The sequence below is a fragment of the Pteropus vampyrus genome, unplaced genomic scaffold, assembly GCF_000151845.1.
Source record: "Pteropus vampyrus isolate Shadow unplaced genomic scaffold, Pvam_2.0 Scaffold21, whole genome shotgun sequence".
Lineage (NCBI taxonomy): Eukaryota > Metazoa > Chordata > Mammalia > Chiroptera > Pteropodidae > Pteropus > Pteropus vampyrus.
The window spans coordinates 10,420,677-10,438,945 of record NW_011888802.1 but is presented as its reverse complement, the minus strand read 5'-3'; the positions used below and the strand labels follow the sequence as shown (position 1 = coordinate 10,438,945).

General features: G+C 35.3%; 1 protein-coding gene across 2 annotated transcripts in view; it reads right to left on the bottom strand.

The window, feature by feature from the left end:
• The window catches only part of GPC5 (glypican 5), a 1,186,964-nt gene that overhangs the window by 242,395 nt on the left and 926,300 nt on the right, over positions 1-18,269 (bottom strand). The window contains exon 9 of one of the 2 annotated variants that reach the window (XM_023528006.1): positions 6,022-6,036. The exons of the other annotated variant lie outside the window; for it this stretch is intronic. Within the exon in view, the coding sequence (XP_023383774.1) occupies positions 6,022-6,036 (15 nt within the window). The remainder of the gene's footprint in view (positions 1-6,021; positions 6,037-18,269) is intronic. 2 annotated transcript variants of the gene reach the window in all.

Below are 18,269 nucleotides of genomic sequence, written 5' to 3'. Positions count from 1 at the left end.
ATGCATTAGCACTTATAATTTCATTATTATACAAATGTATTAGTTATTAACTTTTGGATATCAGTCCATGTGGCATGACAATTCAGATTATTGAAAAGCCTAGAAAAAAATTTAATTATTTTTTATTTATAAACCAAAATATGAAATTCAATATTTTACTTCAAGATAGAAAAACAGTCATCCACTCACACCAGACACATTTCCTAATTCCCAGCTAATCAGAAGATGTTAATGAAGGACTCAATGGCTCGAGAAGAGAGGAAAAGAGCTCAGGGAATATAAAAAGTGTGTGTGTGTTTTGTTGGTGTTGGGGTCTGTGTGCGTGTGTGTGTGTGTGTGCATGAGCGTGCACGCATGTGTTTGCGGGAGGATGAGAACTCTGCATGTTATCTAAAGGACTGACACAAAAATGTTGAGAGCTCAGTAGGACTCTGAGGAGTTGGCACCCACCTTGCTGATAGGGTTTCTTGCTTGGTTTCTGTCATCCTTGCTCCCGGTGACAGGAAATTCCCTATCTCTCTGCTCCCAGAATACATGGGGTTAAGGCAGATCTGTGTCATATTCACAGCTGTCTATTTGGCATCCTCCCTGGTGCTGGCATTTACTGGCCATCCATAAATGTGATACTTAGCTGAGTAAACCTGAGATTGCCTGTTTTTCTCAGTCTTCTTTGTTGGCTCCGCTTCCTCTATTCATTTCTTCAATTCACCCTGTACACTGACACCAAAGTGGCTGCTTAAAGTGTAAAAATTCATCATGACAACACATGGCTAAAAATGTAACTTCGCATCTGAGGCTTCCAGGCTTTTCACTATCAATCTGCAGCCTACTGTTCTGAATATATTTTTCACACTCTTCTCATATGCTATGCTCTCTGTTCATATGGGGGTTACTTGAAATTATAAGAATATGCATAGTCTTTTACTTCTGGATATTTGCACATATACCTTCTGTGTAAGTACCCTTCACCCTCATCCATCAATGAGAATTAGCTCTTTGTTTTAGATTTTCTTCAGAACTCTCCCCATAATTTCTCTAACTTTACTGTTTTCGTGACACATATTGGATGCTGCTGGCATACCTGCCACCAGTCTCTCCTCCCCTGTTAAAAGCAGATATTGGTAATCTCTCACAGCATCTTCACAGGCTGCAGGTCCAGAAAAGGTCTTAGCACCCATTATCAGCTGATTGACAATGGCATGTAAACTACATTTGCCATAAGGCCTACGATGCTGTATCACTCACAGGACACAAATTACATTATATTCTGTATAAATAGAGTCCCTTAGAGTTGTTGTACAACATGAACCCTCTTTTCATGTATATAATTTTACTCTATTATAAATCTCTGCATGCTAGCTTTCCTTCTCATTCTGAACTTAAAGGGAAGCATGATTCATTGTGCAGCCCCAACACTGACAGCGGATAATGCAGAGAAGATAAACACACACGTGTGTGTGTGTGTGTGTGTGTGTGTGTGTGTGTGTGTGTGTGTGTGTGTGTGTGTGTGTGTGTTAACTGAGTGATGCAAACAGTTTAAAAACATAATTAAGTCAATGTTGTTATGGTTATAAAAATATTAAGAAATTCATGTAAATTCCATTAGAGGCTCATTATTTTTATACTGTCTGTGTATGGAAAATACAAAGAGCGGGAGTTTTGGTACAGTAAAAAACTGGCCCATACATTCTAGTATCTGATCGAGGGCATCTTTGTAGGGCAGTAAGATATTCACTAATATTTCTTAGGAGTGAGTTAAACATATCAATAATCCACTAAGCAGAAATATCTGTGTCGTAAGACCTTGTTGGAGAAGAAACTATGTACGTTTTTTAGTCAGTAGTGCCCTCAAGGAATTCCTAAGGGGGTAGGTATCTAAGGCATCACAGTGAAGGAGCAAACACTTATATTTGCAGGAGATATAAAGTAAGAATAAGAATGATGTAGATATAAGATTTTCTTTTAAAATCTGGTAGGTAAAACTTATTTACTTTCTGAATATAAATGCAATTTTTATTATGTTTTACAAATGTGAAAATACTGGTGTAATCTGGCCCTAGTTCTTGATTATATTTATTGTATTGATATGCTAATATATCTGTGTTAAAATAGAGAACAACTAAACTCTAAATCCAAGCTCTCATCTTTTCATGCTTCAACTGCACAGCAGCCTTCCTGCTGGTCTTTTTCCCTCCTCCTTTGACCGAGCAGGTTAAAGCCTGCTTGCATCTCAGCCAGATGATCATTTTATAACCTTAATAAGAGCCTGCCATTCCTCTGCTCAAAGCCCTCCACTGGTCCCCATCTTACAATAAGAATTGACCATGGCCTAAAAGGCGGTGTCCCCTCCAGCCTGTGCTCTCTACCCATTTACGGTCTTTCTGTCTCATTGCTCTGTTCTAGCCATATTGGCCTTCCCGATTGTTCTCCAATGTGTATATCCGCACTTAAGACAGTGATGTATATTTTCCCTTTTCTCTGTCCAAAAGACTCTTCTGGCAGGTGTCCATATGACCCACTCCCTCACTTCAATCACCTCCCTTTTTCATGGAGGCCTATACTGTGTAATCACCTACCTCCTAACTCTTGCTCCTGTTTTGCTTTTCTTCCTAGTATTATTATATGAGATGTATTATAAATGCATTTGCTTCCATGTTTACTGTATGTCTCCTACACAAGAATATGCATTCCATATGAGCAGGCACTTCGTATGGCACCCTGCTGAATGCTTACCCTATACCAAGAACAATGTTGTGCATCTGGTTCTTGCTCCATAAATATTTACTGAAGTTCAAAAAACAAATATAATTCATTGCACTGATGGTTGTACAGCTCTATGACTATATTAAATACCATTGAATGAACTGTATCTCAAGAAAGCTATTACAAAAAATATATGCAAGCAAAGCAAAAATTAAAGCAGGGTTATATAATTTATTCTTTATCCAAAAGCGTCAAGATTTTCATAGGAACTACAAAGCTATTCATTTAAAATGACATATCTTTCAAGTGACATGTTTATTAGTGGCAGTTCATCAGCCCAATTGCTTCAGGCTACACTTTACAATCCAACCATAGAAAGAAGCTGGTTTCATGTGGCATTTTAATATTATCTTTGCAATATCAATACAATTGCTAGATTGGTGAAGAAACTGAAAAGGCTTATTATATATTTTTATTATTTTAATGTTACCTAGCTTGGTTTACAGTGACAGACAGTGGGGAGAATCTTACCATAAACTGTTTATACTCAGAGAAACCTAATTGTCATATATTTACATTTAGCTGAAAATGTAATTGCAAAACTAATTTAACAACATCATTATTTACCAGATGTGACATATTTTTAGAGGTAATTTTCCTGGCTAATTATCACCTAGATATTTATATCATTTTGGAAATGAAATGATTATTTGTTCGGCTTTTATTTAGCCGTGTAGAGAAATGGAGACGTTGGCGCTATAGCTTTATGGCTGAAATGTTTAGCTTTCTGGGTTTCATTCTGAGGTGAGCAGGGCTAAGTAAAATATTCTCATGAGAATTAAGTGCTATGTCACCAGAGGTGAATTACCACTTTCATGTTTACATTTGACATGTAGAAGATCAAGTTTTTGAAGCATATCCTTCAGAATTAAGCTGCATTGTTAGACTAAAATATGTCAAATACAATTTTATAACCTATAGTCATTTTTTGTACTCTCTTATCAATGAAAAAACTTAAGAGAAAAAATATATATCAACATAAAACTGTTTTCATATCCTGCATGTTTCCACTTCCTGCCATGTATATTATAGGAATTTTTATTTTTAATATTTTTATATATAATTTATATATAATTTCTATTTCCTTTGATTTGCCTATAGCATTTTATCCTTGAACATAATGTCCTTACCAAGGGCTTCACGCAGCATTTGCATTTGTATTTTAACACTACTTTAAATATTTATCTATTTACTTACATGGCTATCTATTTACATCCCTATGAACTGTGAGCTCCTGAAGTCTGGACTCTGCCTTCATCATCTAAATGTCTCAAAGACTTACTATAGCTATTCAGAGTAGAAGACCTGCTGGGGAAAATAATTACCACTCTCTAAGTTTCTTCACATGTTAAAAAAGGAGTGAATTGAATCAATGATCTTATAATTGTAGATATGACTTGGGCCTTAAGCCAGGTAATTTCCATTTATCCCTCTTGGTCCACTCTACTCTTTTGAACACTGCTCATGTCTCTGGAAGGTTGATCTATGTGAATAGCAGCAGCAAGGGGTTCCTTGCTCTCTGTTTCTAACTGGGTTTGACCACAGGGACCCCCTGACCACATTTCAGTGATAGAAGGAAATAAGTCTAGCCCTTATTCATCTGGATCCTTTCCTGTCTAGTAATCTCAGGTTGAAAGTATCTTTCAAGTAAAGGTGACAGCTCCTCTCAAGATGGCCCTTTCCTTTGGACTGTCTCACTCTAAGTTCCGGAAAACCCTTCACTAGCCTGTTCAGTCTCAGAGATTGTAATGGCTCCGCAGTCACTGCTAGCACAGAATGCTGCACTAATCTTTGTGTTTTCCCTGCATCCTATCCTTACCTTTGTAATAGGCCCTTAATAAATCTCCAGTTATCCTTGGTGTGTGACCTCTGTTTCCTGCTGGTGCAGTGACTAGAATAGCCATTATGGAGTTACTGCTGATAATATTAAGATAATTTTGGTTACTTCCATACATATGGACGTTTTATATGTATAAATATAAATATATATAGTATGCATATATACATATACACTATGTATTTCAACACAAGTTTACTCGTGTTTATACTTATACATAACGGTTAAAATATAAAATACTCTTTCTAATGACGCAAATGCTATCTTAGTGTGCAACTTAAAGGACTGATTTGAGAGAGTAGCAATCACTGTTCCTACAATGGATAATTATTCTTCAATTACAACTGCAGGTCTCTGCAAAACACCAGTATGCTTTGGATTTGTGCTTAGCCTGAAATTTTGCTCAAAACAGGCCATTCCATTCTTGAGATACACTTATCCATGCTTTAACATTAGCTTGTCACCTTTTTTTCATTTGAAGTTCTCTGATTTGCCCACAGCATTTCCCCTTGAAAATATACTGTCCTTAACAAGTGTTGCACACAGCAGTTACATTTACACTTAAAAATGTATAAAGTTATCCAAAGTGAGTAATGAAACTGAGGTCTTGTTCACCTCTATAATAAGTTCCTGTCATTCAAATATGGAGAAACTTGTTGGAATATGTGCTTGTTTCATTATTTGAGAATATTCAATTCTGTTATAAAAGAAAAATAAACAGGAATAATAAAACTCATAAGAATGTTAAGCATAGACAGTGAGAAAGCTAGTAGTTTATGAGAGAAATCTCATAGGATGTTTCAAGTATAGGTATGAATAAGCAAGTAGCTTGTGACACACAGGCAGAATTAAAAAGATGTTACATGTAAGACAGTGATTTCTAAGATGTGTTAATGATAGAATAAATGGGATATAGGATAAGAGTGTTTCTTCTAGAAAGGATGGGATAGAACACTAAGTCATAAAATATTATTCTCTCAGCTCAGTTATGATATCCACTAGCCTATTGGTAGTGCACATAATAGTCCCAATTCGAGTTCCCATAATATATGCTTTGCCAAGAAATGCAGATAAAACCTATACCTGTTCAGTTAGCTACATGGTGATCTTCAGGGGCCAGGCATACTTGCCTCATTCTCTCAAATAGACCAAGAGTTTTTCTGTTGCCCCAGGCACTATTTGTTGGTTCCTTTTATTCAAACATCAACTCTCGTTTTCAAAACTACACCATCGGTGGTCAAGGGTGATAGAGCAGAGAGAAGGGAAGGGAGAGGATGGGAGGGAAGGGGAGAGGAGAAGAGGGGAGAAAGAAAAGAGATAGAAAAGAGAGAGAGACAGGAGAGGAAAAGAGGGGCCTTATAAATATTGCTACCTCAGAATCTAGAATTCGGGTAGCATGGTCCTATCTGCTTATACCTTACCCTATTTTTTCTCTCCTACTTGATATGCATTTAAAATTGATTTAATATCTATGCCATCCACCCATGTAGTTCTCAAACTCATAAGTTGGAGCTATGTTCTCTTCTAGATAAAGTCCTTAAACTGACACCACCCTATTCAATTAAAGCAGTAGTTCTCAAACTTAATTACTGATGGAATTACCTCAAGAGTTTGAAGAATAAAGATGTTGGGGTGAAACCCCAAAGATTCTAATATAATTGATCTAAGATGTGGCCTTTGCATCGGGATTTTAAAAGCTCCCAAATAATCCTAATATCAGCAAGGTCTGAGGACCATTGCATCCAACCGTTTGACATAACGATTTTAGTGTCTTTGGGTAGTTTTTAAGTAGAGCAAAAAGAAAAAATGATAAATGAGGTCCAAAAAGTTCACTTCTCTATGACATGTGATTGGGTTGTTAAGGGATTAATAAAACGACTTGAGGAGCGACTACACATCTGGCCAGCCCAGAGTTCAGACCCTGAGATTCAAATTAATTTGGGCCCAGCTGCAGGTTGGCACCAACTGTGGGAGTTGTTTGCTTCAGCAAACAACTCTGGGGACAATTTTAGGGGCTCAATGGCTGAGAGAACTTTCAGGAGAGCAATATGATTCCACCCATCTCCTGCCCAGCTGGATCTCATTTTGTTAACTTGATCCAGGATCTTGGGCTGAGAGAAAACTAGGAACAAGAGACTCATCTCCCTGACTCTTCCATTCCAGAAATAGAGTTGTCTACTTTTAGTATTCTCTGGGGTAACACATAGACAAGGGTTGCCTTCCATTTCCCTGTTACTCTTACCTTGCCTCTCATAAGCCCAACTTTACCATCTATGACAGATAGTAAAAATGCTTGTCCACCTTTACTAAAAAGGGTGGATGAAATTGTGAGCCGATAGTTAATCTTATAAATCCACAGTTTTTGTAAAGCTTTACTATATTTGCAATTACCAGCATTTTCATGTGTAACCTTCATTGCTATAGCATCATATATCCTCACTGGCTGCCAAGTGCACATTATTTGTAACAATTTCTAAAAAAAAAAAAAAAATACAAACTCTATACACAAACGATGTGATTTAACTTAGTTCTCAATTTTCTTTGCTCTCCATGTATTAGTTTTCCCTGTATCTTTTATTTTTCTTAAGGCCGGGCCCAAATTTTGCTTAGTTCCTTTCTCTGTTTCTTATACTATTTACTTTTTTTTCTATCAACTGGCTCTCGTGTGCTCCTGGGTGATTTTCATTCATTGCTTTTTAATGAGATTTTGTAGTTTGTGACTTTTAGAATATTAATTAAATTAATAAAAGCAAAACTTTTAAGCTCAGGGATTCAGAGCATTTATGTTCATTATAGTTTTAATTTAACTTTTTATCATTTGAAATATGAAGCTTTGTTAGCTAGACAGGGCAATTTAATGAAAACTACATAGATTTTAAAGATACTTTCCAAATTTGGGTTTGAATTCTGGTTTAGTTACTCTATGCCCTTGAGTAAGGTATTTATGTATCTATAAAACAGGGCTAATAATACCCAACTTTCAAGGTTAACAGGAGTATACTCATATATACATATACGTACATATACCTATATCTATATCTATCTATTTACATAGTATTTGGAACATATCAGTGTTCCAAAATGGTAGTTAGTAATAGCCTGCCATGGCTAAGCTGAATCAAGATTGATGACCTGGATGATTGGGAGGTGGAAATACAGGTCTTGTCAATTATTTTTCAGACATACCTTCACAAGTATTCCAATTAAAGGACATCAAAATCTCATAAGATAATTCAAAAGAAAAGCATGGCTGGCAGCATGTGGATTTGAACATGATGAACCCATTTGGCTTTACCCATGACTGATGACTAAAGATAGGTGACTACTTATAACTTTTCACATTGCAGATGAAATGATTTAGTCTACTATACTGGCAACTTGCTAAGTAAAGTCTTAATGTGTCTGATCCATTTTATTTTGAAGTTTACTTCACTTAAATTTTTAAAAGTATTTATTGCAGTGAAGGATACAAAAGATTAAAATATAGTTCTTGATCTTATTGAATTTGTAATCTCAATAGGAAAACAAGATGCATACAGGTGAAAGAGTTTAGATATTGCTGTAAGACGGTTCATGATTACAAGTTGATGATTGACCTAGGAAAATACAGATAAGGTCTTCAAAGAAAGAGATCAATGTGAGTTGGAATTGTTTGAGAAGTTTTACTAGAAGACACATAAATTAAGCTGGTTTTAACATATTTTGAGTTAAGGCATAGAGGATATTTTCTGATAGCAAATGATTTAAACTATGGTTTCCTATCACATAGAGATTCATTAAATTATATTTTACTTGCTCTAATTTTTCGTAGAGTTGCAAGGTTATTCATTTTTAATGCCCAATTTTCAGGCTCTGACATCAAAGGGAGATATTTAAGGAAGGTTCTGTTGCCTTAGTTCTGAGCACCTTTGCTTAGCAGAAGTGCCACACAGCTTCTCATTTGTAAAACTTCATGCATTTACAGAGAACTTGTCACAGTAGTAAGGTACAAAAATTCCTTCAATTTAAATTATATTCAAACTGAGAACTAAACTTTAAAATGTCTTAATGAAGAAAAGCCCATGTGACCACCCAGTCTATTCCTAGGTGGCGCCTGCCTTCCAATGCCCTCTTTCCATTTACATAGCTAATGCTTCACTGGCAGACACAGATCACTGCATGACTTTTGCTGGAGGAAAGAAATGGAGGGAGATTTTTGTAAAGCACACACGTCTCTGACGGTTTGAAGTTAAAAATTAATGTTTTAATGGGAACTGATTTTATATGTATTCTGACTGAAATTAAAATGAATATTGGATATTTCTGAAGGGATCTTGTGAAACAATGCGGGTAGAAAAATGAAGAATTATATACACATATATACACACTTCTGTGACTAAAATGGCATGGAGATCAATGAAGCTGAGTAAGTAAGCTGTCAAACCCATCAGTCTTGATTGGTTTTCATTTTAAATGCATGTGGTCTTACACCGTAGTGTCTGGGGAACACATAGTCTATGCCATGGAACTGAACTGAAATCGTCTTTCTTGCAGTTGAATGCCTTTTCTGCCATTTAGCTTGAATCTGGATATGAGGACAAGATTGAAGATAGACTGGAATTAAATATTAAATACTATTTAAAAATGTTTAATGAACATTGAGAGTAGTTAGCTTCTGCATCAGTCAAAAGAAACAACATGAGAGAAATACAGAGTAGTACTGAGAAAGTATGGGCCAGGGTTACAGGAGTGGCTCGGAGACTTTGAGGACTTCTGTGAGACAGGAAGATAATGGAATTCTATTTATATCACTTTCCCAGGGCTGCCGTAACAAATTACACACACTTGGTGACTTAAAACAAATGAAATGTTTTCTTTCACAGTTCTGGAGGCCAGATGTCTGAAATCAAGGTGTTGGCATGGTCACATTCCCTCTGCAGGCTCTAGGGGAGAATCCTTCCTTGCCTCTTCCCATTTCTTATGGCTGAAAGCATTCAATGGCTTGCAGCTGTATAATTCCAATCTCTGCCTCCACCCGCACGTGTCTGTCTCAAATCTTCCCTTATCAGTGTACCAGTGACTGGACTTAGAGACCACCCTAAATCCAGGTCTCATCTTGGGATCCTTAACTTAGTTACATCGTCAAAGATATTCTTTCTGAATAAGGTCACCTTCATGGTTACTGGCAGTTAAGATTAGAACATATCTTTATATCTTTTCAGGGGCCACTCTTCAACACACTACATTATCACAGACTAAGACAGAACAGAGGAAGCAATTGTCCAAAACCTGCCAAAGAGGAAGCAGAAGAAGTACTGACAGTGGGAACAATTTTTCAGGGCAAGGACTCAAGAGGCTCCAAGCTCCATGTGAGCGAGTGAGTAGAGCAAGACTGGGAAGTGGAAGAGAAATCGGGGGAATAATGCAAGTTCTATGGATCAACGTCTGTATCCCTCTTTCCAACTCCCCGTCTCTTCTCTCCTTTCTGCCCTGTTCTACGATAAAAACTGGCAGCGGTGGCTTCCATTCCCAATCTTCCTGCCAGTGAAGACCAGAAAACGACACTCTTAAGTAAGAAGCATTCTTCCTGAGAGGGGCGTCTTTTGAGTTTATTACTTTTTGACATTTTAGAGGAGTCTCCACTGCTCCCCTTTTGCCTAAAGTTGTGTTGACACTCCTGTCCACATGTAAAATTCAGAGCCAAACTTCCTGCTCAGGAAAGTCCTACTGGGGAAGAAATTATCCACAACCAAATGAAAATCTCATATAAGTTATCTGTGGTCACCAATCCATTCCATACACTTGAATAAATACAGAGAACCAAGGATCCTCAGACACACAAAGAAAAGCCAACACCATTAAAGAGAAAGATCAAGATTTTTCTGATGATTCATATCAGTTATGATAATTTATCATACTTAATGTTTACTATGTGCTAGACGTTGAATAAAACCCAAGTTAAAATAAAAAAAAAACTACTAAAAAATTCAAATTGCTACTTTTAGAAAGATTTAAAGGCACTATTGCCTCAATTTTCCTTATCTGTGAAATATGGTTGTTAGAGGATAGATGGAAGCACTTAAAATAGATTCTAGCATGGTGGTATGAAAACAGCAACTCTCATTCAGGAATTAGATAAAATTCATTTTTTTGATAAATCATCCTTACAGTATCTCTATTACTGAGTCTCTCAACAAGAGACAGACACCACATGGTAAACAGTGGAAAACTTAATATAAAGAATTATTAAGCAACAAGAGGAGAGTAACTACAAGCTGCAATGGGAAAGGTACGAGATGTCTAGGCCTGATGGAGAGTGTCAGAGGAAAGACAAAGCCATGGGAGCCTCCCTATGGCTCAGCTTTAGACCTTGTTGGAGAATATATGGTTGGCTGGATGGCTGAGAACTTCATTGGTTTGCCCAGATCAGATCTGACCCATAGTCACTAGGCAAGCAAGAAGGACCCCTTTAGGATACAGGCAAACTGCAGCTAGTGGGCAGGTATTCTGAAGGAGTTGGTGTACTAGTGATGTCAAAAGGTGTATGTAGTGCCCACATTGAGGGGGTGGGGCACATAGGGAGGGGTTACTAGGCTGAGCTGGGACTGCAATGTCACTGAGGGACCACAAATTCTGGGCACATGGCTGGCGTAGAGCATTACCAGTTGTCCTCCCATCTGCACTGCTAACCAAAGGTGCAGCAGCTGGAAACAACTAGAGAAGCCCTCTTCCTCCTGCAGCATCACGCCGTCACCCTCTACTGAGAAATTTTAACATTGTGCTCACTATTAAGAGGGACGCTTAAAGGAATCCCATCCATTATCACAGAGCTTGGACTGAGAATAGATTGAAAACTGAGAGACAATAAATTGACAACTATAACAGAATCTAAGTAATTGTATTGGAAATTAATTGTATAATTGAAAATCAGCTGTCTTCTTGTCTGTGAAGTAGTGCAATGAGGGAATTATTGAATGTCTAGCCCAACTATTTTTATTTTCTCATTACTGGACTATCGATATGATTGCTAACACTTATTTTAGTGCCAGGTACCCTTAGAATGGCAGTGTAGACATACTAACTTAATGTTCATACAAACTTTTGAATTAGGTACATTTTTCATACAAGAAACTGACACACTTTATTGACCATAAATTTGGAGCCAACCAACTGCCACAGTTTTTATAGACACTTGTGGTGTGGGATGAAGAAAGTAATCTACTTAAACAAATGCCATGAAGATTTTGAAAAAACTCTACCTCAGTATACATGTAAACAGTATTATAAGACTTAAATAGCAGCTATTGGTAAAATTCAATTGACCACATCAAATTCAAATTCAAAATCAAATATTTTTATTTTTGTTTAGAATAATGGAAAGTAACCTGGAAACATTACCTGTGCTCTACCACTTCAAAGAGGTCAATGTCTAAATATCTAATCTTTCTATATTAGCTTACTTTTTTTTTCTCCTTTTTGCAAGAGCTATAGGGGTAAACTATAACTCCCCTGGTAAAATAGTTGACTTTTTGTTATTGTTGTTATTGTTATTTTGGTAACAAGTCTTTCCTGCTTTTAGTTAAATATAGAACAAAAGAAATCATGTAACTAAACTAGTTTTAGTGGGCTTTTTTGTGTTATACACTGAGATAATAATATATTAAGGAAAAATATCTTGGAGTAATAAAGTTAATGTAGAAAAGAACATTTCTTTTATTGTCTTTTATTCTTAAAGGCTTATTAGAGCTTAAATCTTAGCAGTGACCAGGGAGGGTATGAAGAACTAAAAAGAAACTCTAGTGCAATTTTTTTTTTCAAAAAGAGACCCCTATTTTTGCCTAATGAACACAACCACATGTAACAGAACATGCTGGCTGGCACTACTGTCCCTGCCCTGTCCACCAGGTCAGGATCTCCACAGCCATATTCAACTTCTCTCTGCAAGGGGACAAAGATGAAGGTATTCAGCTTGTAGGGAAAAAAGTTGCACCAACCAAAAGGTGATGCATTAAAAAAAAAAAAAAAAAAAGTCAGCATTGCTGAAAGTTCAACTTCTTGACAAAGAAACTCCTTTGCCTTGGGAAAACTCACTATTTTTTTTTTAAGTATAGTATTTTATTATGAAAATAAAGAGATAGTAATTCTATTATCTAGTCACCTCAGAACAAATACTTGATTCTAAAGGGAAGTCAACACATAAACTAATTTAAAAATAAATACAAGTTTAGTTAAAATAACTCTTATCAGAAAAATATTTTTTTTCTCTTTGCGCTACTCCGGGGACAAGAAAGCAGCTGATTTTCAGTTAGACAATTATTTTCCAATTTGCTATAGTCATCAAAAAATCTTTTTTACTTCATGATAGAATATAATCATTCAAAATGCTTACTTTTACAGCAATACTTAACTGTTCAAAATTATAACTTATTTCAATGTTTCATCAATTTCTTCTGCAATTTTAGCCTCCACCATTACTGTTGCTAAATCACAATTTATCAGTAATCTTATTTTACCTAGATGAAGTGGATTTATATCCCAAAGTAATTTTACATTGCTAGTAGCTCATAGTTTTATACATATTACAAGTAATATTGATAACAAATGCCTTGGAATACTGGATGTTCCTAGATAGATTTCCCATATTTTGGTTTGCAATGAAGTTTCATATTTACATTTAAGTTTGGATTTGATGATTTAGGAACTTTGATTAATGAAAAGATCATAAAGCACACTGATCTCCATGGCTTACATCCTGTCTCCTCTTTTAACTTATTGCTTGAATTGTCCTGTTCAAGTCGTTGAATTGCTATGAACCTCAGTTTACTCTGTTAGGAAATATGCATAAGTACTGCCTATCCTTCAGGATTAGTATGAGGGTAGGTTTGGAATCATGCCTGTGGTAGTAATTTATGAACTGTGAGACAGTGTTCTAATTGCTCCCCTTGGAATCCTTGCTTTAGCTTCTTATCTGCTCCTCCCTCCTTTTTGGACATGGACAAAAATGGCCCCCTCCTAAATGATATCTGCAGCAAGTTATTGCCTATTGCCTCAAGGGGAATCTTTAAGGCAGAGGATGTCTCCCAAACTCTGCAGACATAAGATTAAACAGACATGGTGAAAAGAGCCTGAGATTTGGGATTAAAAGATGGAAAAAAATGTGAAGCAGTCATCCCCAGCTATATGGCTTTTGGCAATTTGCTTATTTCTCTCAGCTTCATTTTCTACACTAGCAAAATTGAGATAATATTTAAACTTAGTACTTTGCATGGCTGTTGTGGAGATCACCTCTAGAAATATAGATGTAAGTGCTCTATAAAACATAAAAAGACATAAATTATAAAAATAATATTAGGAGGCATAATATAGATGATAAGTTTCAATTCAGACTCTTTTTTTAAATGTTATATACTGCTATGTTGATTTTATCTGAGTTTTCCTCTGTACCCATTTTTGGACTTAATTTTGCCTTTTTCAATATATATAAACATATCATAGGACTCCTACGTGCTAGTTAATTGAAAGTTAATTATATAGACTAAGGAAAAAATCTTTAAACAGAAATAAGAAAATTTGTTTATTTTGAATTATAAAACAATATTTGCCAAAATCTTTTCTTTGAATATTCTTTATTATATATTACTGAAAGGTTTTAGAAGAAGCAAATGGAATTCTACATGCCCAAGGGAATTCTTTTTAAAGATATACTCAGTAAACCGAAAAGAAGAACTCATTTCAAATCACAATTGGCTTGATCAAAATAATTTTCAAAATGTTAATTTGTAATTGATAATGATTTATGCTGAATTATTTCTAATTTGAGAACTATTTTCAAATTGTACCTGAATTTCTTGGGAAATGACAGGAAATATGTGCTCTAAGCTATACTAACTTTTGAGGTTTAAAATATGTTTTTATCATTTCGATTTCTGCTGGCAATTTTATAGCTTACTGTGATTTAGCTCTTCTTTTATGACTTTCAAATATCACCTACATCAAGCAATACATAAAACATTGTATTTCTTTAAACACATATGGTGAAAATTGTTCAAGCAGACGGCTATCCACAGTCACTGATAATAGAGGATCGAGTGTCAGCTCAGTGGTAGCTGAAGTGAGGTCCAATTTAATAGCTCAAATGAGGACAAGAATTAAATTGAAAATTGCAATCTGATCATAAAGAGATTGTAGGAAGAAAAGAACACAGTGTAACAGTCTGAATTTTAAAAGGAGCCAGGCTTTAGATTGTTCTGTACTTTACTTTATCAATTCATAATCAAAGTAAGCAACATAAATCTATTTTAAAGACAGTAATATGTTTTTATTTTTATTTTTTTTTAGGAGAGGCCAATTCCTTGCAGATGTCAGTGGTATTGAAATTCTGTTTCCTGACATTTAGAACCATGGTGTACTAGACTTGCAAATACAGAATTTACTTTTGTTTTGCTGGAGGTAGAGGGAAGGTGATATTTTTAGCCTGTCCTCTACCCACTCTAGTTAGGTTTTCAGATATTTATGAAACTTCCTCTGTTCTTCCCAAACTCCCAAGATTAGTGGCAGGCAATCTTCTTTAACGTAAGTAACACTATCTAGGATGATGCAAGTTCGGGGTCAGTCACGAGCTCTTATTTGAACAGCCATGTTATGTAATAGCTGTATAACTAGCAAAATTAGATCCTGCTGTACTATCAAAATATGCAACCATAAGACAAAGGGCTCATTTGGTGAAATTTAAATATCATGGGGCTGAGCAATTAGAACAATCCATACAGCCTCTTTAAGCCTCAATTCCCTCTATTGCAAATGGGGTTAATAATAGTACCCACAGAAAGATGTAATGAGGAGTCACTGAGACAAGGAACATAAGATTGATAGAATATGCCTGACCTAGAGAGAGAGCAGAGCAGTTAAGAGTATACGTCTTCTGAGTTCAAATCCTAGCTCGACTACTTGCTTGCTGTTGGACCTTGAATAAGTTACTCAGCCTCTTTGTTCTTAGATTTCCTCAAAAATAACACGAGATTAATAAAACCTCATTCATAGATTTGTTAGAACATCTGACGAACAAATGTTTATATAGTAGTTATTTAGTCCAGGGCCAGCATTTAGTGTTTGCCAATTAAATAACATAGCAATAAGCACACAAATATAAGTTATTATCACATAGTTATTCAAAAATAAATGGAATTTTGTTGGTAAAACTTAAAAATTGCTGTACTAATGCACTGCAAAATTTAGAAACCTAAATAAAAATATAACAAACTAAATATTCTATTAACACAAATATGTTTTAAACAAATCAAACTAGAATGATCTTTGTCATAATTTGACACTAAAAAAAAAAAAAAAATCATTCTTCCCTGCTGACCAACGCTAAAACTAATGTCATTCTTTAATTGTAGCTTTACTTTTATTTAAGATTTTGGCAAAGAATTCTATTCTAAGCATAGTCTGAGAACTGTCAAACAAAAATATTTGCACTGTTTCATCATATTTTAAAATTACTCTCACAGATACATGAAAAGGTGCTCAGGATCATTAATCATTAGGGAAATGCAAATCAAAACCATAATGAAATATCGCTTCACACCTGTTAGAATAGCTATCATCAAAAAAACAAAAGATAAATGCTAGCGAGGAGAAGGGAGAACTCTTGTGTACTGTTGGCGGGAATGTAAATTGGTGCAGCCACTATGGAAAACAGTATGGAAGATTCTAAAAAAAATTAAAAATGGAACTACCTTATGATCCAGAAACTCCACTTCTAGGAATGGATCTGATGAAAACAAAAACACTATATCAAAGAGATATCTGCATCCCTATGTTCATAACAGCATTATTTATAATAGCCAAGATATGAAATAACCTGTGTCCACTGATAGATGAATGGATACAGATGTGGTATATACTTTTATAATGGAATACTATTCAGCCATAAAGAAGAAGAAAATCCTGCCATTTGTGACAAGAATAATGGACCTAGAGTGCATTATACTAAGTGAAATAAGACAGAGAAAGAAAAATACTGTATGATCTCATTCATATGGAAAATCTAAATGAACAAACAATAACACCCCACAGAAAAAGAGATCAGATTTGTAGTTACTAGAAATAGAGAACAGAGCTAGAGGAATTGGAAGAAATCAGTCTAACAGTACAAACTTCCAGTTATAAGATCGATAAGTACTAGAGATGTAAAGTACAATGTGATGACTAGAGTTGATAGTGCTGTACGATATATTTGAAAGCTGATAGATTAAATCCTAAGCGTTCTCATCACAAGGGTAAAAACCTGCTTTTTCTTTTTCTTTTTCTGTGTTTTTTGTTTTTTTTTTTTGGTATCTGTATGAGATGATAAATGTTAACTAGACTTATTGTGGTAATCATTTTATAATACATGTAAATCAAGTCGTTATGCTGTATACTTTAAACTTATACAGTGCTACATGTGAATCATATCTCAGTAAAACTGCAGAATTCCTCCCAATAAATTGGTTGACTTTTTTTCAATTTCAACTTTAATAGATATGTGCAAAACATTAACTGCATTGCTAATGAATATCAGTAGTAACTTGAATATTTCTTTTTCAACTTCTAACTTTTTTTTTCTCTCATTATTATTCATTAAAATTGGACCTCAATAAAACTGGTAAAAATATTAGTTGGAATGAACTAAGAAATGCTGTTTTAAATGCATTAATTAGTTTTATATTGCTGCCCATAACAGGCAAACAAATGAACCACAACGAAGTTAGTGGCTAAAAAAAATAGCTAACTAAATATTTTATAGTTCTGTAAGTCACAATTTCAACACAGGCCTTACTGGGCTAACATCAAGATATCAGCAGTGCTGTGTTCCTTCTGGAGGTATTACAGGAAATTTTTTTTCCTTGCCTTTTCAATTTATAGAGGCTCCCCTCTGCCTTGACTCTTGGGGCCCTTTCTCCAGTAGCCAGGCATCACATGGCATGACTATGACACTGACTCTTCTTCCTACCTCAGACTTTTAATAATCCTGTGGTTACATTGGGCCCACCCAGTTAGTCCAGGATAATCTATTTTAACATCAGTTAATTCACAGCATTAATTCCATCTGCAGTGTTAATTCCCCTTTGTCATATAACCTAACATATTCACAATTTCTAGAGATTGGGACATGGACATCTTTGGGGAGAGAGCATTATTCTGTCCATCACAGCCGGCAATCATAATTAGCCTGTGAAATCTGGTGTCTAGCTAGGTCATTACAGTATCAATTTTGTGAAAGAAATAATAAATTCAATTTTCCTAAAAATGCTGAAGTATAGTATAAAGATGATGAGTTTTCCATCCACAAATTGAAGCAGAAAATGCAAGAAATCTTTAAAATATCATCAAATATTGAGGAAATTCTGGCCTAGGGAAATTTTTAGCCCTGGGAACAAGATTAAAAGAATTGATTTTCACACAGCCTTTAAGGCAATGACAGTGTCCATTATAAGTGAATATGTGATGTAGGCAAAGACCTCCTTATCCGTTCAAATAAAAGGCAGCTAAGTATCAAAGTTTTATCAACTTCTATGATGGCTGTATTTGCAGATGGTATCAAAGACTTCCCAAAAGTTTTGCTAATATAGATCTTAAAGATCAATCATAGAGAATTGCAATGTGTCATCAAATACTTATTATATATTATAGTCTCCTAGACAGGCTG